General features: G+C 43.2%; 4 protein-coding genes across 5 annotated transcripts; 1 reads left to right on the top strand and 3 right to left on the bottom strand.

Moving 5' to 3' along the window:
• Positions 1 to 221: 221 nt before the first annotated feature.
• bcl7a (BAF chromatin remodeling complex subunit BCL7A) lies at positions 222 to 6,977 on the bottom strand. The gene is made up of 6 exons (XM_026298207.1): positions 6,820 to 6,977; positions 4,924 to 5,005; positions 4,276 to 4,372; positions 3,664 to 3,813; positions 2,908 to 2,990; positions 222 to 2,783 (listed from the first exon to the last, which is right to left on the bottom strand). The coding sequence occupies exons 1-6, from the start codon at positions 6,909 to 6,911 to the stop codon at positions 2,709 to 2,711; spliced, it is 579 nt and encodes a 192-aa protein (XP_026153992.1). The 5' UTR covers positions 6,912 to 6,977; the 3' UTR covers positions 222 to 2,708.
• A 2,177-nt stretch (positions 6,978 to 9,154) lies between these two features.
• Positions 9,155 to 12,039, top strand: eif2b1 (eukaryotic translation initiation factor 2B, subunit 1 alpha). The gene is made up of 9 exons (XM_026298307.2): positions 9,155 to 9,396; positions 9,475 to 9,576; positions 9,905 to 10,041; positions 10,374 to 10,490; positions 10,584 to 10,696; positions 10,776 to 10,844; positions 10,959 to 11,034; positions 11,519 to 11,644; positions 11,844 to 12,039. Exons 1-9 carry the CDS (start codon positions 9,384 to 9,386, stop codon positions 11,997 to 11,999), a joined length of 909 nt encoding a protein of 302 aa, XP_026154092.1. The 5' UTR covers positions 9,155 to 9,383; the 3' UTR covers positions 12,000 to 12,039.
• Positions 12,040 to 12,041: 2 nt separating this feature from the next.
• ddx55 (DEAD (Asp-Glu-Ala-Asp) box polypeptide 55) lies at positions 12,042 to 16,536 on the bottom strand. The gene is made up of 14 exons (XM_026298306.1): positions 16,341 to 16,536; positions 16,192 to 16,242; positions 15,526 to 15,612; positions 15,227 to 15,318; positions 15,059 to 15,121; positions 14,444 to 14,593; positions 14,067 to 14,256; positions 13,896 to 13,978; positions 13,674 to 13,805; positions 13,506 to 13,598; positions 13,181 to 13,295; positions 12,862 to 13,030; positions 12,360 to 12,652; positions 12,042 to 12,276 (listed from the first exon to the last, which is right to left on the bottom strand). The coding sequence occupies exons 1-14, from the start codon at positions 16,446 to 16,448 to the stop codon at positions 12,097 to 12,099; spliced, it is 1,806 nt and encodes a 601-aa protein (XP_026154091.1). The 5' UTR covers positions 16,449 to 16,536; the 3' UTR covers positions 12,042 to 12,096.
• Positions 16,537 to 18,111: 1,575 nt separating this feature from the next.
• tmed2 (transmembrane p24 trafficking protein 2) lies at positions 18,112 to 20,285 on the bottom strand. Of its 2 annotated transcripts, XM_026298263.2 has the most exons (5): positions 19,949 to 20,285; positions 19,353 to 19,545; positions 19,164 to 19,181; positions 18,764 to 18,871; positions 18,112 to 18,673 (listed from the first exon to the last, which is right to left on the bottom strand). In XM_026298263.2, the coding sequence occupies exons 1-5, from the start codon at positions 20,126 to 20,128 to the stop codon at positions 18,549 to 18,551; spliced, it is 624 nt and encodes a 207-aa protein (XP_026154048.1). In that variant the 5' UTR covers positions 20,129 to 20,285; the 3' UTR covers positions 18,112 to 18,548. The 2 variants fall into 2 exon arrangements, with proteins under 2 accessions (XP_026154048.1, XP_026154049.1); XM_026298264.2 differs by lacking the exon at positions 19,164 to 19,181.
• Between the last annotated feature and the right edge of the window lie 434 nt (positions 20,286 to 20,719).

The raw sequence follows: 20,719 nt of genomic DNA, 5'->3' as shown, positions 1-20,719 counted from the left end.
AGTAAAACCACCTCTTTATGACGAGTATTAACCCGTGTCCCTCTCACATTTTCAGCCTGACCTGAAACTAACCCGGAGCAGCACCAGGTTAGTCTGGAAAGACGAGTCTCGGCGGGAACTTTAGTCCAGAGCCACATTTTCAGGAAACGTCTGGTTTACCTGGTTCTCGTCCTGTAGGAAGCTCCCCCAGAGAACAAACACACACTCGTGAGGACACCAGACAGATTTGTGAATTTTATTAAGAAAACAAAAAACCATTGGACATGATAAAAACCAAGCACTACTGATGGAATAAATAAGTCAAACCAAACCATAAATCTGTACAAGATCTAAAGTGAAACAAAATGGTCCCAAGAAAAAAAAAAAACATACAGGATTTTATATCTCACAGCTCGTTCTTTTTTAAAAACACACAGTTATGAGCAAACTATAAGCAACCGGCTCGATCGGGTGAAAGCTACAACATAAGTGAGATTTTTTTTTTAAACTGAGTGTACATAATGCTGTCTATAACTGTTATGTCAATACAATAGCATTTTAAGTTCCAGCGCTGCTGGACTGGGAATGAGGTATATGCTAATCCATCCTCTAAACTGAGACAATTGTCATGTTATCTCTTTTCTCTCCATCCATGTGAACGCTGCTCTGCTGAAATCTGATCAAGTAATTGTGTCTTCAGCCCCTGTTATGTTATGAAGTCATTGGTTTGCTGCGGTTCAATTGATTTCATGTTCACAAGTAAATATTGATTAATGAAAGTAAATCTTGACACGTGTGAGGCTGTACATTAGAGGTCACAGGACTGAATCCGTACTATAAAGTTCAAGTAAATTTGCACAGATCTGCACAAAACCGAGGGTCTGACGCCACGTGTGTCTGGATTCAGCCGACAGGCAGCACCGTGAGGGAGGAGCGGAACCGATGTTGGAGCGAAAAGACTGGACCCTTCTGTCGTGAGCTACAGAAACATCTCACAGGTAAGTAGTGATACACAGAACACGCACACAGGTGAGAGGTGAAGGTGGAGCAGACGGGAAAACCAGCCTCAGCAACTGGTCTGTTTCTACCTGAGAGGGAAAAAACAGCAAAGTGCCACCTGATGTAGAAACAGACCAGTCGGGCAGGAATGTTCAAATTTCCAGGAGGAAAAAATCACTTCAGGGTAGTGTTCAAATTCCAGTCTCCAGCTGCGTTGAAGGAACAGTTGACATCGTGGGAAATCTGATTGATAACACTCATGTCTGCAGGGGTGAGTCTGTTAGCATAGCTTAGCATAAAGACTGGAAACAAAGGGAAACAGCTAGCCTGGCTCTGTCCACAGGGAACAAAGTTAACGGGCTCCTGTTTTTCCTGCAGGTCAAAAACTAATGCGGCACATCGGTGCACGTGAAAGAGGATCAGGTATTCAGGCGTAAAAACAAACATGTCAGTGAGCGAGCAGCACCTCAGACATTTCTGCACAGAAACCGAACTTTAAAAACACTTTGTGGTTTTCTCTTGACCCGGAGCAGTGACTTGCTGAAGCAAAGCCAATAAGATAAAACCTCATTCATGAGCTTCAGTCATGCTGCCAGGACATCCTCACCCTATTGCCACTATTATGCTAAGCTAAGCTAAACAGCTGCCGTCTTCCTATTTAACGCACAGACATAAAACTGAGATCAATCCAGGTGTCTCCCAAAATGTTGGACTGTTCCTTTAAATGAAATCTGTTGTAGTTGAATATAAATATCAGATGAAACTAATTGGTGATGATTATAAGGCAAAAACTAAACAAAACAAAAAATCAAAACATGGCACCGAAACTGAAATTCAAAACCTGCTTGACCTAAACGTGCGCGTAACCATAGCAACTCAAGGCACGCCTTCAGGACCTAACCTATCACTACCTATCCAAGAGTTTACACGTTGACCAGTACCGTCATCGTCGCCTTCTACCAAGCACAAACTCACTCGGAAAAATGGAGAACTCGTCATGGATCGAGAAAAAAGACGTCCACTACAGCAGCAAGTCTATCTGATCGATTGTGACATACCATAACAGTGCATTGACCCTCCTGAGAAAGAAACCTAAACTTTTCCTAAACAAATATAGAACGTTAGTCTAACAGGAGGCGAATCAGGAGGGTTGAAGTGACGTGGCGTTAGGGTGGAGGTTTCCCCCGCGCGGCCGCTGATCTGAGACCAGGTTAGCCTCTTGAGTATCCTGAGCTAAAACCATTAGCAGGAGAACGTTTGAAAAGAGGTCTCAGAGCAGTGTCGGGGACCAACCTCGTCCTAATCTCAGATCCCCAGTGTTAAACCTTAGTCACAGGTGCAGGCCAGGGGGGTGGTCTGGCCTGGCGGGGGGCTGCAGCCCGGGCTGAGAGCTTCTCTTGGCTTCAGTGGAAAGTGTGGAGAACTGGAAGGAAGCACGGAGGGGACCAGTGAATAGAGGTAATATCCAGTGTCCCTCTGTGGCAGAGGAGTGTTAGAGCAGAGGCGGCAAACTGGAGGGGACACGGCCGTCAGGGAGGGAGGGGGGAGACAGACAGGGAGGGAGGGGGAGAAAGAAAGACGTCCATTCTCCCTTTGGTGTAGTCGAGTTGTGGTAGAAAAGAGGAGGCGGGAGGAGAACAGGTGTGTCCATTAGCCCTAAATTCTGTAGAGTTAATGGAGGGAGTACAGGTGGGGGTGTTGGGGGTGGAGGAGAAATGACTCCCAACCATTTAACTCTCCTCAAAGTCCTGAGACGAGGACTCCAGTTTGCTCTTCTTGATGGGCGGGGCCTCCTCCTCCAGGTCCTGCAGAGAGAGACACAACAGGAAACAGGAATGAAAGACTGAGACGCTTCATCAGCTGCAGATCTTCCTCCTGCTGCAGCTGTGGTGCAAACATCTGTCTGCAGCGTGAGGCAGGTGTGCGTACCTGAGTGGCTTTGCTGTCTGAGGACTCCTTCTCCCCTGAGGACAGGCTGTCTCTCTTGGCACTTTGTGCTCTCTCTGAGGTCTCTGAGGAACAGAAGGGAAGAACAATGTGACCGAGCAGGAAACGGGAGGAACAAACGGTTTGCTGGCACTTTAATGACACCGTGTGGTCGAGCAGAGTAACTGCACAGCTGGAGTCTAAGTGGAAGCAGATGTGAACATCATCCAATCGCTTTTTTATTTTAAATCGCTCAGTGCGAATGTTTCCTGGGACGATGGTTCACTAAAGGTCAAACGGCTGCTTGGACCAAATGAGAACATGTGACAGGAGGATTTTTCTGACACGTTATTAACCAAACGATGAACCGGACCGTCCTGAGGTCCAGCCTCAACTTTGTGGTTCGGTCACAGAAACACAAAGAGACACAGCGACCAGGTGATATTCACCTGGTGAATGAGAGCGAGCTGTGAAGGACGAAGACGTCCAGACGATTTTATGTCTCGTGCCGAACGTCTTTGTCTTTGTGTCCACATTTTTGTTATTCAAGAGCAAAATCAGCTGCTGATGCTCCGACTTCATCCAGTTGGTCCAACACTGATTTATATTATCAACTGATCTGCTGATCATTGTCCTGCTCAATGTTCTAACTATGGACAGTTTTTTCTATCGGTGTTGGCAACATAAAGTCCAAGGATGTTTTTGATAAACCCACAGTTTAAAAGTGTGTGTGTGTGTGTGTGTGTGTGTGTGTCTGACCCCTCTTGCTGTCCGGACTCTGCTCGGTCTTGGCCTCGCTGTTCTCGCGGTGAGACATGGCGGCGGGCTCGGGGGCGGGGCTGGTGCTACAACTGTTTTCCTGTTTCACTGGGGATGAGTCAGCGATCGAGCTCTGGTTGCTGTTGTCATCTAGAGAAGCACAAACGGGCTGAGTCATTTTGGGACTGTTCAACATTTATTTCTGGGAGATGTGCATGAAAAGCCCCAGCTGCCGTTACACAAATGACTCCAACACGTGTATTTGGGCATAAGTGGTTTGTCTGCAGGTTTCAGAAACAACAGTGAGCTGGTGCAGTCAGGTTTTCACTAACAGACTCAAGAAAAGCAACAGATGGACGTAAAATGTTTCGTAAACTCAAAGTCCCGTCTGTCCAGTGGACATGCAGAACAGAGAAACCCGTCCATCACATTAAAACTATTTCTTACTACAGAGCAGCTGCTTTGAGACGTTACTGAGTTTTTATAAAGGAAACGTAAAAGTTTTCTGAGTTTATTCACATGTGGAGAGAAAAAACAGACCAACACACAGCTGGACCTGTGAACTGAAGCAGAGACGCAGACCAGCTGTGCGTTATGGTTTCCAGTACCCACCATGCATGTCCATCATCCCCGGGGAGGAGCTGTTCTCTGGGGTCGTCACCTCGGAGCCGTATTTCTCATCTTTGCCCTTTTTCTTATTCTTGTTTTTCTGGGAACAAAGAAAACGTGCAGCTGTTAAAATCTGTTGAAATCCACAAGGTAAAAAACTCAAATCAGATTAAACGGCTGTGAAATCGTGTTTATGAAAATAGTCCAACAAAGGCTGAATCAGAAATGCTATTAAAGTTCCCTAAAGTATCTGTGGATTAGCATGTACACACAAATTACCCCCTGGGCAGGATGTATCTACAGTACACAGACCTGAATACATAAAGTACTATATGTATTTAAAATAACTTCTTACTTTACCCACTAGAATATTTATTACAGCAGTGTTTACACTCCTGCATTATTTATATCCAGTGTTGTCTTTGGCTCGTGTCTGCAGCAAATGATTATTTTTATGATCGATTAAACTGATTAATTGATCTTATATTAAAAACATCATGATTGACACCTGACAGTCCGACACACGTTACATCAACAGTCGTATCAGACTGAAGCAAACAAGTGTTGGCGTCTCTGTTTGAAAATGAAATATCGTCCTCAGACGCTCAAAGTGTTTACAGGAGCGAAGACGCTTCTGGTGACGTCACTCACGTCGTCTGACTTGGGCTCCGTCACCGGCACCCACTTGTAGATGCGAAGGGACGTGTCTCCAACAGTCACCCACTTCTTCTCCCTGTCAGGAGGCAGAACATGGTTATTGTGAAATACACGGCTCCTTGTCTCAGACTATCATCGCTCTAGAAAACACACGTGTGTCCATGTTACAGAACAAAACAGACGAGTTGATTTGAGTTGGAAAAGTGCTGGGAAAGTCCCTAAATCCAGATTATTATTTTCATTATCAGTATCCAGTTTAATTTCCCAGTTGTGACGTGGTCACGTTGCTGGTTTTGTCCAAAACCCAAATATATGAAATGTCCAATAATATAAATGCTCATGTTTGAGCGCTGGCTGCTGTTTGGCTTAATAAATGAAGCTGTTTGTGATTAGCACAGTGGGAAACATATAATATTTTAGGCTCATTAGACAAAAGTCTGCACAGACTCATCATGTGTATATTCACAAAGACACTGCAGCAGTTACTTCACATCTAAAAGCTTCACTGTGGCTTCAGCAAACTGAGATGGGCTTTTATTTTTGAAGCTAACACTAATAAAACCACAGGGGCAGCAGTTACTGGCTGAAAATAAGACTTGACTCATTTCTCTTAGAAAGAAAAGGGTTTTTAAAAAGCTCATGAGGTGAGTTCACCCAGACACCTTCACAAAAACATGTTCTCAAAGCAAACACATTTTAAATGTGAATGAAAATTGAGTTTTCTGACTTAAGTCTGTGGATTTTTGGCTTAAACAACAACCATTTATCAAATGCAATGTCTCATTTATTATTATTAATGATTAATGGAACGTTAAAAGGCTGGAAATCAGTTTGGTAACTGATTATTATAAATGATTAACGTTTGATTTTCTAACAATTGGTTGAAAATCTGAAGCTAAATCATTTTCTTTACTTATTAACTTTCATAAAGCTGCTGCTAATGTGTTTTTAGCATTTGTGGTTTGAAATATCATAATAATCAATTAATGAAATTGTTGAGAATCCAATTATTAATTGATATGAAGCTAAATAACTTTTAGTTGGTGTCATAAACCAAAAAAACCTTAAAGTCCTAAAAAATAAATCAGTTAAAATGATTTCACAGGTCACGTGTTTCATATTTGCCATGAATCATCTTTATCTTTGATTGATTTTAAATCGGTAAGTTTCTTATTAAAGTCAGACACCAACTAATTATGACTTTGACCTGGGGACGTTTGATTTCACCACCTGATTAAGCACACACACACACACACACTGTGCCACCGGGTGGGGTTAGTCCTCGTAGCTCCGTAAACAACATGTTGTGTAAACAACAATAAAACGTGTATTTCTACGTTTTCATGTTTGGGAAATGTGTTTCCTGTGGTTTCCAGCGTTGAGCCCAAGTCGCTGCGTGTTCAGCCCCGCACCGTGCCACTTCCCTCTCCCCACCCCCACCGCGCTTTATTGTCGGCCCGACCTAAAGGCGACTCAAAGCGCTCAATTTAAAACTCCGCACGGACTAAACTGCTCCGGCTCCGGAGCGCCGTCGTCAAATCGTCTCCGAGTCCGGACTTTATTGGACGTTTCGGTGCCAAAACCGGGGCCGCCTGCGCCGCGAGCTGAGCAGCAATGGCTTCATGTGACTGCATCGAAATGGCTTCTGGGTTCAGCCCTCGCCGTTAAAACGCACCGGGTGCGTGTTGTCGGTCCGGGGCCCGGCCCGACGACGGCCGGTGCACCGCGCGAGTGCGCCCCGGTGCACCTGAGCCGCATCCGCCGTGAATCCCGTTCACGGATTAATTTGTTCCCGTTTCATCCCTCGCTCCCGTCGCTCCTTCCCTCTCCTCCCCCAACGAGCGAGCCTCTCTCGGGTTAGATAACCGAGCCTGCCCGTTCTCCTCTTACCATTTCCGTACTTTCTCAATAGCGGCCATAACCCGCTTGATGTCATCCTTCGCCCTGCTCCGGGTCTCCGCTCGGACCGACCTGCCCGACATCGCCGCGGTGGAAAATATGTTTCAGCTGTTTCAGCTGCCGGTTCAGACAATGCAAACAGCGGAGCGCACAGGGCGGCCACTGCGCCTGCGCGGCCTCATAGAGCTGAGAGGAGGGAGGAGGGGGGAGGGGGGGGAGATGCGGCTCCTGCTGCGAGACCGAGAACAAAGAGCCTGCAGACCCGCACCCAGGGGCCCCAGGGCCAGGTGCACCCAGGCGTGGGTTTATGGAGGGCCCGGGCCAAAAGACACGGTTAACTCACGCAAATATACACAAAACCACCACAAGGACTCAGAACCACCACAGCACTGCCAAAAACTACACACTAAAATACTACAAAGACACAACATGGCAACAAATAATCAGTAGAAAAATAACTAGAAATACATATAAATACCACAAAGACACAACATGACAACAAATAATCAGTAGAAATATATAAGAATAACTAGAAATACACACTAAAATACTACAAAGACACAACATGGCAACAAATAATGAGTAGAAAAATATAAGAATAACTAGAAATGCACACTAAAATACTACAAAGACACAACATGACAACAAATAATGAGTAGAAATATATAAGAATAACTAGAAATACACACAAAAATACTACAAAGACACATGACAACAAATAATGAGTAGAAAAATATAAGAATAACTAGAAATACACACTAAAATACTACAAAGACACAACATGGCAACAAATAATCAGTAGAAAAATATAAGAATAACTAGAAATACACACTAAAATACTACAAAGACACAACATGGCAACAGATAATGAGTAGAAAAATATTAAAATAACTAGAAATACACACTAAAATACTACAAAGACACAACATGGCAACAAATAATCAGTAGAAAAATATAAGAATAACTAGAAATACACACTAAAATACTACAAAGACACATGACAACAAATAATGAGTAGAAAAATATAAGAATAACTAGAAATACACACTAAAATACTACAAAGACACAACATGGCAACAAATAATCAGTAGAAAAATATAAGAATAACTAGAAATACACACTAAAATACTACAAAGACACAACATGGCAACAGATAATGAGTAGAAAAATATTAAAATAACTAGAAATACACACTAAAATACTACAAAGACACAACATGGCAACAAATAATCAGTAGAAAAATATAAGAATAACTAGAAATACACACTAAAATACTACAAAGACACAACATGGCAACAAATAATCAGTAGAAAAATATAAGAATAACTAGAAATACACACTAAAATACTACAAAGACACAAAATGACAAATAATGAGTAGAAAGGTATAAAAAAATAACTAGAAATACACACTAAAATACTACAAAGACACAACATGACAACAAATAATGAGTAGAAAAATATAAGAATAACTAAAAATACACACTAAAATACTACAAAGACACAACATGACAACAAATAATGAGTAGAAAAATATAAGAATAACTAGAAATACACACTAAAATACTACAAAGACACAACATGACAACAAATAATGAGTAGAAAAATATAAGAATAACTAGAAATACACACTAAAATACTACAAAGACACAAAATGACAAATAATGAGTAGAAAGGTACAAAAAAATAACTAGAAATACACACTAAAATACTACAAAGACAAAATGGCAACAAATAATGAGTAGAAAAATATAAGAATAACTAGAAATACACACTAAAATACTACAAAGACACATGACAACAAATAATGAGTAGAAAAATATAAGAATAACTAGAAATACATATATAAATACTACAAAGACACAACATAACAAATAATGAGTAGAAAAATATAAAAATAACTAGAAATACACATATAAATGCTACAAAGACACAAAATGCCAACAAATAATGAGTATAAAGGTAGAAAAGTAACTAGAAATACATAAAAATACTACAAAGACACTAAATGATAACAAATAATTAGTAGAAAGGTTTAAAAAATAACTAGAAATACAGACAAAAATACTACAAAGACACACAAAATGATAAGAGATAAGTAATGGATGTGGACAGATACAAAACAACCACACAGACACAGATGCAAAAGAACCACAAAATGCACAAACATATTTCAGACATAAAAAATCCACAGAGAAGGAATAAAACAGCTAATTAAAATAATGTTTCCTCATCTAAATTACAATATTTTCTTTTTCCATCAAATCCTTCACAGCCCAGATTCCCACTGCCCCTGAAGGCATCACGTCGTTTTGGGGCGGGACAGTACGTCTTTCGTCATCTCTGCGCGACACGTCCAATGCAGGAGGCTGCAGCGTGACGGTGACAACAAACCTGTCAGGCGGAATTTTATCGCGACTTTTCTGCGTTTTTCTAGTTGATGTGACGGAAACAGTTGATTTGAAGGTTCGTCTGGACTCCTGAGAATAATCCGGTTTGTAACTGGCATGTGTGAAGACACCGAGTGTGACTCCGGTTTGTGCTGCAGGTTCGAGGATGAATGAAGAAGGTAGGTTCGGTCAGACCTCAGTCATTTTCTGTGGACGCAGCGCACAAACTAACCGTGACCTTTCTGTGACCCGGGCAGAGCTAGTGGAGTACTTCAGGGCCCAGATGAGGAAAGACCCGGACATGGCCTCTGCCGTGGCTGCGATCCGCACCCTGCTCGCTTTCCTCAAGAGGGACAAAGGTGAGGTCGCTCCCAGCACCTTGGTCCATTCACCAATAATCAGATGTATTGATTAGACGTCACTGACACATTCAGAGGAAATAGTTCAAAGGTGTGAAGGGACCTGCAGGTGTAGTCACGATAGAGCAGCTCTGCTTTCATTAATATAGAAAACTAATGCTGAATCATTTTAGTCAGTGCAACAGCTGCAGCTTCCAGATGTTGGAGGTTTTGGTTTAACGTCCCTCTACTGGGAACAGCAGGTGTGTTGTCTGGTTCCTGTGGTTGTCGTGAACCAGCTGCACCCTGGTCTCTGCCCAGTCTGACCCACTGTCCTGCCCCCCTTCAGGTGAGACGATCCTGGGCCTGAGGGAGAGTCTGACGTGGGCAACGGGCTGCCTGATGGGGGTGGACTCGTCAGTGGCCGTGTCCTCAGGGGGGGAACTCTTCCTGCGCTTCATAAGCCTCACGTCTCTGGAGCACCAGGTGACTTACCTGTTGGGATGAAGCATACTCTTCATGTGCACAGCAGCTCTGTGTGTGTGTGTGTGTGTGTGTGTGTGTGTGTGTGTGTGAGACACACTTCCTGAGTGGATTCCAGCTGTGCAAAAATATTTTTATCTGAAACAATAATCACTGTAAAATGTCTGGTTGGTGTCTGGTTTCACAGGTGAGACTTGTGACTTCAGTGATTTTTAACCCTGAGAGTTTAGAAGAGATCAGCTGTTTCAGCTTCGTCCTGTCTGGTGAAGTTTTCTGGATGACACATGACACATGAACCAGTTATTCTGTCTCTTATTCCATGTCCCGTCTGTCAGGATCTGTCTTGCTGTAAGAAGGTGATGGAGGAGAGAGGAGAACTTTTCCTAGAGAAGATCTCAATGTCCAGAGCCAAGGTGGCTAAGCTCTGTCACACCTTCATCAAAGACGGAGCCGTGAGCAGCTTTGTTTTGTTTTCAAATGTTGTTTTCACGTTTATTGTTGTTTGCTGATGTTTGTGCGACTCAGTCGTCTTTGTCCTCTGGCAGAAAATCCTGACTCACTCCTACTCCAGAGTCGTCCTGCGGGTGCTGGAAAAAGCCGCAGCTGAGAAGAAACGCTTTTCTGTCTACGTGACCGAGTCGCAGCCCGACTCCGCCGGGTGAGTGAACAGTGTCGCTGAAGGGCGTTTTATTCTGAAGGACACAGGCTCATTGAATCGATTTTCTCTGTGTATTCAGACGACAGATGGCAGAAGAACTGAGAAAACTCAACGTGCCTGTGACTGTGGTGTTGGACGCAGCTGTGGGGTGAGGACAAACGTTTATTTATCACCAGGACTACATCTGAAATAAAACCATGTTGCACATCATGAACATAAACTCTGTGGGTTACATCAGACGTCTGTTTCTCTTTTTTCACAGCTACGTCTTGGAGAAAGTCGACTTAGTCATCGTTGGTGCTGAGGGCGTGGTGGAGAGCGGAGGGATCATCAACAAGGTGCGTTTCAGTAAATAGTCACAGCCCCGTCTCATAGTCTTTGGTTCTCACTGAGACAAACAGGGGATGAGAACACAAAGCTGGTTATTAACTGAGCCAGTTCAGTCTTTACTCTCCAGTCTAGTCTGGAACCAGTTCAGCATCATCACAGCTACGAGTAACAGCCACTGACTGTCAGTAGTAAAACAGTGACGCTGCTGAGATGCGGGGAGGTTCAGTGCTGAGCTTCCACAGGAATGTTGACACTTTTGGAACAGGACTGAAGTGAAGCCAGTTTTTTTTTTTTGAGCCACTATCTCGAAGGAAACTTTGAGGCTGCTCCTACATCCCAGCTGCTGTTTCTCAGCCCTGATGTTTCCACAGTGTGAACAAACCAAACCAGATGTCAGATCAGATCTGACTTGTATATGTGGTCCTAGATCCAATACCTACCTGATCTGTGTGAGCGCTGGCAGATAAACGTTGGACCCTTGTCCTGTTGCAGATTGGCACTTACCAGATGGCGGTGTGCTCCAAAGCGCACAACAAACCCTTCTATGTGGTGGCAGAGAGTTTCAAGTTTGTACGTCTGTATCCACTCAACCAGCAGGACGTGCCTGATAAATTTAAGGTGGGAGGGTTTCATTTATTTCACTTTAACATTAAACAACAACTAGTTTGTGCCTGGTGTTTTACTGCGGTTGAAATATTTCCCATTTCCTGTTTGCTAATTGTTTCTGTGTTTCTTCTCAACCTGTTTCTCTGAGATCAGCGTCTGTTGTTTCTGTTAGTAAATCAAATGAGCTGACGTCTCCTGCGTCCCTCCACAGTACAAAGCCGACACCCTGAAGATGGTTCAGAACCTGTCGGAGGAGCATCCGATGATCGATTACACCCCTCCCTCCCTCATCACCCTCCTCTTCACTGACCTGGGAGTCCTCACGCCATCCGCCGTCAGCGACGAACTCATCAAGCTTTATTTATAACTGACAACTCTTAAAATAAAAACCCCCATCAGAAGGTAAATCTGTCAGAGGTGTATTTTTGGATTTAGCTCATCTTTGTACATGTACAGAGTGAAACTCAAACATCCTGTTCCTCCGAGCTGGCGTGTGACGATCCTTCAGTTCTGTGTTTAGACTCTGGTCCCCTTGTGATCTGCTTCTCAAAGTCGTCCTCGCTGATCTGCCCTTTCTTCAGTTTCTTGAGGAGGCGAGTGTCGTTTAAAAGCTCCTCCGTGTCCTCATCGTCCACGTCCGAGCCCTGTGGACACACAGAGAGGATCAAATCCAGTCCACTGAGGCATGTGGGTTCATCAATGCGTTAAATAATTTCTGGGTTCATACCTCATCATGCCTGCGTTTGGCTGCCGTCTTTTTCCTGCGCTCCTTCTTGGTCTTCTGCTTAGACCAGGCTTTGTTCTTCATGAGCGTCTTTTTGAGAAGAGAAGTCTGATTTTTCTCTTTCAGCTCAACCAGCATCTTCTGTCGCTGCTTCTCTCTGTTCTTGTCCTTGTAGCGGATTTTGTCAGTGTCCACTGTCGTCTCCACAAAGTCCGGGAACTTTTTCCCCCTCAGTTCAGGCATCTTCGGCAGGCGGAGGAGGGCGAATCCGTGGGCTAGGGACGCAAAGTCCAGATCTAAACCGAGAAAGAAGCAGAAAATGTTATAACTGGGCATGAAGGTTCTGTTGGTTCTGTGTGTGTGTGTCTGTGTCTGTTATTGTGTCCAAATCCCATCCAGAGAAACAATGAAGCGTGTGTGAATCCAGAACCTGGTTTAGCTTATTGGTCTGTGCCATAAAAAATAAACAGAAAATCCTCAGAAACTGAAAGATGACTTTTCTCACCTTTGATCCTGAAGATGAGACTACATTCGTGTTTAGCGTAGGCCTGGACGTTTGAGACGAAGGCCCTCATCCCTCTGTCGAACATGGCGCGGTCTGCCAGAGCCAAGGCCTTCAGTTTGGGCAGCACGTCCACAACATCACTGACCGGGGCCATCTTCTGAAGTGGGCACTGAAATAACCAAAAGCAGGTTGTTGACGAGGGAAGGACTCTTTCATGAGAAGTACTGTCAATACCAGCCAATAGGAAGTGCCTTTAAAACACACAGTGGCTTCAGGAAGTAGTCAGACCCCGTCACTTTTTACAAATGGAAAAACTCACTTTCTGGTTGATGGACAAGAAGTTGACGTAGGACTCCTCCATCGGCAGCAGGAAGACGAGGGCGTTGCCTTGATTACCGATACGTGCCGTCCGCCCACATCGATGTACGAACGCACTGAGACAGACACACAAACACAGAAAAGGCATGTGGAGCATGAAGTACGTATCAAAACAGTCGGCTTTGAATTTAAATAGCTGAACTGAACGTCTCCTGCTAAAAAAACAACAGCGTCATTTGTGAGACGTTCAAATCACAGTTTCCTACAAAGAGGCTCAGTTGTGATATTTCCAGCTGAGATGTGGACTCTGGTCTGTCTTCAGGTACCTGGCACTGCTGGGAGGATCATACTGCAGCACCCAGTTCACATCAGGGATATCGATGCCTCTGGCCATGACATCTGTGCAGACCAGGATCCCACTGCGACACAAATACCCAGGTCATTTATGACAGACAACTAGAGGAGCTGTGCATTTACTTCAAACTAACTTTCACCTTTTCAATGCCCGGAAGTCGGCGAAGATCTTGTTCCGTTTATTCTTCATCTTGCCGTGGATGCAGTGGACAGTGACCTTCTTCACCAGAGTCTCCAGAGCTCGCCCGTAGTACTCCACGCAGGCACACGTGCTGATGACGAGACACAACAAGTCACAGCTTTAACTACAGACCAGTGTCGGCATGTCTTTGTTTATGAAGCGTCTGCTCAGATTCAGGTACCTGAAGAAGACCAGAAGCTTCTCGTGCTTGTGTTGCCTTAAAAACGCCACCAGGTTGTTGAACTTGTCTTCGGCTCTGCAGATCTGAAACGTGAGAGTTTTTGTGGTTTTAACTTTGGGTGTGTGTCTGTGAACCATCACACTGAGCGGAGTGTGTGGCAGCCGGACTCACAGTGTAGTAGTTGGAGAGTCTGGACGGGGTTTTCTGGACGACAGTGGCAGCGACGCCTTTCTCTTTAACTGTGATGCGAACTGGGTTCCTGAGTCCGGCCCTGACCAGCTTCTCCAGCTCCTGAGTCTGAGTGGCTGAAAACAAACCAGTTCGTCTCTGTTTGGGCAGGAAGCTCAAGATGGTGTTCAGACTGGAAACAGACAGACAGACTGTGTGCTTGAGTTACAGACTGCATCTAAACCTAAAGCCAAAAACTCAAATCTACAACACAAAGTAAAACATTAGAGGAGCCTGATATGAAGAAATATTACAGCAGTCTGCACAATGAGCCCATTTCTTCTCCCAGAACAAAAGAAACATTCACGTTCATTCTGTACCTGGCCTCAAAGCCCATGTCCAGCAGCCTGTCGGCCTCATCGAGAACCAGCACGTCCAGGCTCTTGACTGAGCTGGCCAAGTCCAGACCGTCCCCCTTCCTCCTGAACATGTCCTCCAGGCGGCCGGGTGTCGCAATCACAATGTTCGCCCTGACAGGCAGACAGAGACACATGGTGAGTCCTGGAGAGACAGACTCACTCTCCAACATGTTGCTGTGAGCAGAGAGAAGCTGGGGGAGCAGCAGAACCAGAGACCAGTGGACTCTTGGTTCCTTCAGCGACTAAACAGTTACGGCCGTTCTCAACCCCTGGAGCTGGTTTTTGGAAACAGACAGGCCTCCCATTGTTGGTGAGGAAGAACCATGTGAGCCAGGTCAGCGGTGTGGCTCCCTGCTGTGATTTTAATAGTCTCTGGACAACAATGAAGGTCTACGGCACAGACCCATAAGCTGAACCAGGTTCTGGATTCACACGTTACGTTAACATGAAGCCACCAGTAGCTGGTTAGCTTAATGTAGCATAAAGAAACAGGGAAACAGCTGGCTTGTTATATGTGGTCTGCTAAACTCATGACTTCTTTAACAGTTCAGATTTATTTCAGACTCCATCACATACCCTTGGTCCTTGAACTTCTCAACATCTTCTATCGGGTTGCTGCCACCAATCAGCAAAATCTGCCTGGAAACAAAGTTTAAATACATTTTATTCAGTCTGATCTGCAACAATCAGGCATCAGTCGTGTTGTTCACACCTGAATGTGACCTGCAGTGACACTGTACTTACCTGAACTGGGGGAACTTCTGAATGAAGTGCTGCATCACTTCACTGATCTGAAGGGCCAGTTCTCTGGTGGGGGTGATCACCAGGGCCCCGACCTGCATGAAACAAGACTCTGAATCTCCCCTCAACATGGAGCCCTCAGTCCAGGCTTTACATCCATCCCAGTATAACCAGTTAAAACCATTGAATTAATCACGTTTTTAATACAACTACTGGAAATGAAGTGAGTCCTTCATCGTCGAGGACACGTCAAAGTAGCAGGTTGGAAACTACATTTTTTCACGTTTCCTTCGGCTCTTTACCTGCATCTTCTTCAGCCTTTCTTCCCTCCTCAGGAGCAGCTCGATGATGGGAATGACAAACGCCAGCGTCTTTCCACTCCCCGTCACCTGCACCGACGAGACGTTTAGTGAGCTTTTTTCATAATGCTTTATAGATAATCCTGTATAGATCGCTTAGCTTAATATAGATAATGCTTTATTGATCGGACAATAAGAAAAAGTTGCCAGGTTGTGGAATATTTTCCTTAAAAAAGGTTCAAACATCAGAATATACTCAAATAATGTACTTTATGTTATGGATCATAGTTACTGTTTCATGGATGGCTTCATTTATTCTACTGATTAGTGTCAGTATTGATTCTTAGATAATTATAGGTAATCAGATTCTCAAATCAAAATGTTAGTTTGGTTCTGTAGTTAATGTTAGTTGGGTTCTGTAGTTAATGTTAGTTGGGTTCTGGAGTTAATGTTAGTTTGGTTCTGTAGTTAATGTTAGTTGGGTTCTGTTCTGCTGGATCTTGACACAGAGTTTGTGTCTTTAGTCTGAGTCTGTAACTAAAGTAAAAAGTAAATATTTCAGTTCTAGTAGAAGTTACGTTTAAAGTAGTAAAAGTACAAATACCTTTAAATGTACTACTGATACTACTCAGTTACTGCTCGTAGTAAACTAGTTAAATTCTAACTTACCGCTTCAGCAGCCACATCTTTGTTGCTCATGAACAGCGGGATACACGCAGACTAGGAAGGAAAATAAACCAAAGCAATATAAATAAAGATGAATTAGTCTGATTTGGTGCCTGCTGTGTTCGCGGGGCAGGTTTAAAGGGGCACATTACCTGTACAGGTGTCATGTGTGTGAACTTCAGTTCGCGCAGCGTCTGTAAAATCCCGTCGTTGAGTTTAACCTGTAAACTGTCCCACGTCCCGTCTGTCGTGTTATCCATACTGGGAACAAACCAGTAAGCACAGCCTGGAGCTAAAGTTGTTAGCCACTGTTCGGCTAATTCTCCACGCTGCTCTTTCTTCCGGGCGCGCCGATGTTTACAAGCCGAGTGGGAACTGAAGCGATGTCACCACGAAGGTTCCGTGCATCCTTTTTATTTTTATTTTTTCACTTTAAATCTTTAATAATAGTTTTTGGAAACTGTTGTTTATATCGTTTAGTTATGGATACTACAGTGTTACAAAACTGCATTATAAGTAACAGTAGTAACGAAGTAGTAAAGCAGAAATGAAGTACTGTGTTTAAGCAGTTACGAGGTAGATGTACTTGAATATTTTCATTTGTGCATCACAGACTAATGTATTACTTTTTATTCTACTGCATTTTGCATATTAGGATTACTCTAATCATACATGTACTCAAATATGTGTCAGTACATACATTATTATAGGATTATAAATCTATATAAGATATTATAGAAGATTTGACTGATATTCACAAGTACTAGCTTCGTTATATTTCTGTAGTATCATTCATAATATCCCATTGCTCAATTGTTGGAGCTGTGTTTTTACCTGAGAGCTCCACCCAGTTTTGAGAATCACCAAATTCAACAATAAGACAATTATCCACGTTATTGTACAGAATATTGGCTTTATTATGAAACCTGGGGCTTTTTCCACAGACAACCATTCTACATTTGTACAGATCTGTTTATCAGATTTTGTTGTAATCACAAAAAGGAGAGACTGTGCACAGAGCAGTTTACCTGCCTGAGCTCACCAAAAATTGTTTTACATACAAAACTGGAGCATTTTGAGTAACATGCAACACTGCTGATATTGCAGCTGGGAGCTAGATGTGAAGCTACTGCCTTTGACAGTTTTTTCCTTCTGTGGGGAAAGAACAAGGTAAAAATCATTTGAAAGGCAGCGTCCAAACAGCTGCATGTCACTGGTTATGCTCCAGAAAAAAGAAACGGTTCAAAAATTGTATACAATCGTATAATTTAAAATCCCCAACCCCGACAAAAAACCTATAGTAGAAGCAACTAAAGCACACAGCAGTCATCAGGTGTCGGACCCCCCCGCCCAACCCACCCAGCTTTAATTAACATGTAACATCACTTCAGTATTCCTCTACATTTCGCTTTGGAGTCGAATCCCAAGTAGTTCAGTTAAAATCCAAACCTGTCTCAGCTCCTCCAGGTGTTGCTGTTTAGTTGACGTTTTAAAAGTTTAAGTGGTTGAAAATTAAATCAGGTGAACTCCAAAAATAATAATTTAAAAAAAAACAACAACAAAAAAAAAAAAACTTCTTGTTGAACAATTTTATGAACTACACATGGAGCCAAAGCTGCTTTCCTATAAAAGATGTCGACTGCGGCTCTCCATGGCATGGATCGCTATGAATCAACAGACAGAGCTAGAAGCTGTACAGTTTCCCTTAAAGACCAGCTGCAATGTAAACCCTGCAGATATTTATAGACGCATTCATCAGGAGTGCAATTTGTTGTTAGAGAGCATTAACAGGATGTAACAGATAACGTATACCTGACAGTACTTTTGTCTGATGGAGCTAGGAAACAAAGCCCCCATTTCAGACAAAGCGCTAATGCAGTCTGTTTCATGTTGACATGTTACCAGTTAAAAAAAAAAAAAAAGACTGTTTTAATTCTTTACTAGGGCTACATCCTGCACACATGGCTATGCACTGACGGACATTTCTGTGTCTTTTTCATCTCGTTACTTTACTTTAAATTATAAGCCTCACAGTCATTCACACAGGCAAAACTGTACTGGCATGTAATTGGTGCTTAAATGTAATTATCAAACTATTTTGGATAAAACAATTTGTTAACAAAAAAGAAAAACAAATGAAAATTAACATCTATCCCAGAATCATTTGGCTATTTGCTCCACACATACACTAATTACATTTATAAAGAAGAAACCAAATAGGTGACAGGAGAAAAAAAAACATCTGAGATCCAATCGTATGTGGCCTTTGCTCAAAACTGCCAGTCTCATTTCCAGAGTGTAAATAACTGTCTTGGTGTTGGAGAAAACAGTGGAGGACACAGAGGAATCATTTAACGGTACTACACCACTCGTCGTACTTCAAAAAATCTCTTCAGGTAGTAAATCTGTCCAAGTGTCATTGCCACCAGAACCAGAGCTTCGAAGAACGACCACAGCACCACTCTGCTGTTTGTGTTGTCGTTGACTGAAGGGGGGAAAAAAAAACGAAGTTAAACACTTAAATTAACAGGAGAAATGGGATTTGTGTACATGTTTACACTGGACTTGGACTCACTTGCTCTGTGTATCCTCTCACGGACCTCCATGTACTCCTGCTCGTGCTTTACAGCTGTCATAGCAACCGCCAACTCGTTGATCATCTCCTCCAGTTTGTTCTGGTGCGCTGCAATAGGCACAGTTTGTCAGAATTAAGTCTCCATGCTGTTACTGTCCACACACACACAACACAAAACACAAAATCATGCACAGGATATGTAGCACATGCTTAGCATTTCACACCAGAACCTTTTAGAATTTATACATGTTCTCACTGTGCAAATATTCAAACCATTCACAAGCTTCACAGGTTCTCGTAATAGTAGTATTACTGCATGACATTAGTTAATATTGCAGAAACATCACTGGTTAGAGGAAACTCTGCAGTGCATTACAAACTCAAACGCCCTGCATCCTACCATCCCAGCTCTCTCCACCTACAGGGGAAAAAAAGTGCCCAGAAAAAAGTCAAAAAAGGAGAATACTATTAAACAATGAAACAAGAGCATTAGAAGAAGAAAAACTGGTTTATGATCAGCCCCAACCATCTGGGAAAAAAAATGGGTTTAACAGATGTATTCGCTAACACAGACACGCCCTTTGTATACCTTCTGTCTCCATGTCTTGGCCTTTAGGTGCCTCCCCAATATCTATAGTGAACATGACAATCTTGGGTGTCATGGTTGACATCTTGTTGCTGAAGCAGAACTTATAGGTCCCATCCATGTGTGCTGCCACTGAGTATTTCCCACTGGACTCCCTGTCGCCTTTGTAAATCTGTTTACCATCAGGCCCTGTTATCTGGAGAGGAGAGTTAAGAGTAAACGTTTAGCAGCTGCAGGCACCACATGGCAGCAACATCTGTGAGCACCGGACAGCATTTTAAACCAGTGAAAATAACACTAGTCATTTTAACTGTAAATTACAGTGACAGGCAGCAGCATACTTAGCTAATGCTAACGGTGCACGATCCTAATGGATGCTTACAGAATCCGTGCCAGTACACAGGTTGATTTAATGATATCTCCGCGATATTTCTTATCCAGAAATAAAAATGCTTGACAGGTAAACCCGGAACCCAGTACGGCCAACCTAACGGCCAAGCTAACGGCTAATATTAGCACAGGCCTTGTCGCAGGTTAGCTCAATAAAACCGATTATCGGCGGCAGGTGGTTGGTTTATCATCTCGGCGCAATATCTCACCTCAACGTCGATGTCCAGGAAACCTCCCTCGGCCACCTCAAACATGAGGCCCATCTTGGTGCCGGAGTTGACCCGCTCGTAGAAGCACTCCTCGGCATGGGCGTCTATGCTAACGAAGTAGCCGGACGCAGTGGCAGACAGCGCGGCCAGCAAGATCACCAGCTCCGGAAGGGTAAACATGGTTAAAACGTTTTACAGCGACTGTCACGGCGAGTCTGGAGATTTAAGGAGCGTCCTGGCTTCACTGCGGCCTGGATGTCGGTTCGTATGTGTGAGCTGCTGTGGGAAAGAAGCCGCACCAGCTTCGGCTGCTCTCTGACTGCCACGTACGGCCTTAAACGGCAACCGGAGAGGGACAAACCTAGCAGAGCGAATGGCGCTAATCATGGTAGCAAACCTAATAAACATTAGTAATGTTTTTAAAAATGGACATAAAATCACCAAAAGAGACAGAAGAAATAAAAAGAGACACAAAATGACAACAGACACTAAATAAGATAAACACGAAAAATAATTATATTAGAAGACACAACTGCCCAAAATATTATAAACCTTTGGGTATTTAAACAATTTAATTGAGCTACATGTTAGGAAGCCCAATTTGGGAAACACTAATATCAAATATTTGGCTAGATTAAATACAGCATATATGTTCACATCTTTCCATAATTCATAATAGAAAACATAGGTGAGGAAAGACGGATCTTTTAAATCCTGTATTTTTATAATCCTTTAAAATCTACACTACTATTATTTGGCACGTTGATCTGT

The sequence above is a fragment of the Mastacembelus armatus genome, chromosome 12, assembly GCF_900324485.2.
Source record: "Mastacembelus armatus chromosome 12, fMasArm1.2, whole genome shotgun sequence".
NCBI lineage: Eukaryota > Metazoa > Chordata > Actinopteri > Synbranchiformes > Mastacembelidae > Mastacembelus > Mastacembelus armatus.
Note: the sequence above shows the minus strand (reverse complement) of the source record. Positions and strands in the feature narration are given on the sequence as shown.